Here is a 385-nt window from a genome sequence, read left to right as displayed (position 1 = left end):
ATTTTTCAATTAGTGATGGTATGTTGGATTCTGAATTCAGTTGGTTGACCGATTTTTGCCAGTTTTCGTACTCGACAAAACCCTGAATCAGATTCTCATATTGAGAAAGCTCTCTCCGTGTTGATGAATTGATTGGCTGTTTTCCCACTGCAATTGCAATTTCAATTTGATTTATGACAGTTGTTAGATCGTTTCTTTTAAAGAACAGTTCTAAAGACTTTACCTTACCGTTCAGTAGAAATCTTCTAGCCAATGCAAGTATCGAGTTCATTGCATCCACATAGAGTTTACCTTCCAATAACCATTCAACGGAATTAATCAGATGTAAGTCAATCTTAGTAGTTTCAAAACAAACTGACATTACTTGAGTTGGTTGATATTGCTG

The 385-nt window shown here is 35.3% G+C and overlaps 1 protein-coding gene across 1 annotated transcript; it reads right to left on the bottom strand.

The window, feature by feature from the left end:
- On the bottom strand, positions 1-361 carry OGAPHI_007471 (uncharacterized protein; the record flags this gene model as incomplete). Its single annotated transcript, XM_046208871.1, has 1 exon — positions 1-361. A coding segment is annotated over one exon (361 nt), but the record flags the coding sequence as incomplete, so codon positions are not given.
- Positions 362-385: the final 24 nt, after the last annotated feature.

This window comes from Ogataea philodendri (assembly GCF_020536065.1).
Source record: "Ogataea philodendri strain CBS6075 chromosome Unknown scaffold150, whole genome shotgun sequence".
Lineage (NCBI taxonomy): Eukaryota > Fungi > Ascomycota > Pichiomycetes > Pichiales > Pichiaceae > Ogataea > Ogataea philodendri.
Note: the sequence above shows the minus strand (reverse complement) of the source record. Positions and strands in the feature narration are given on the sequence as shown.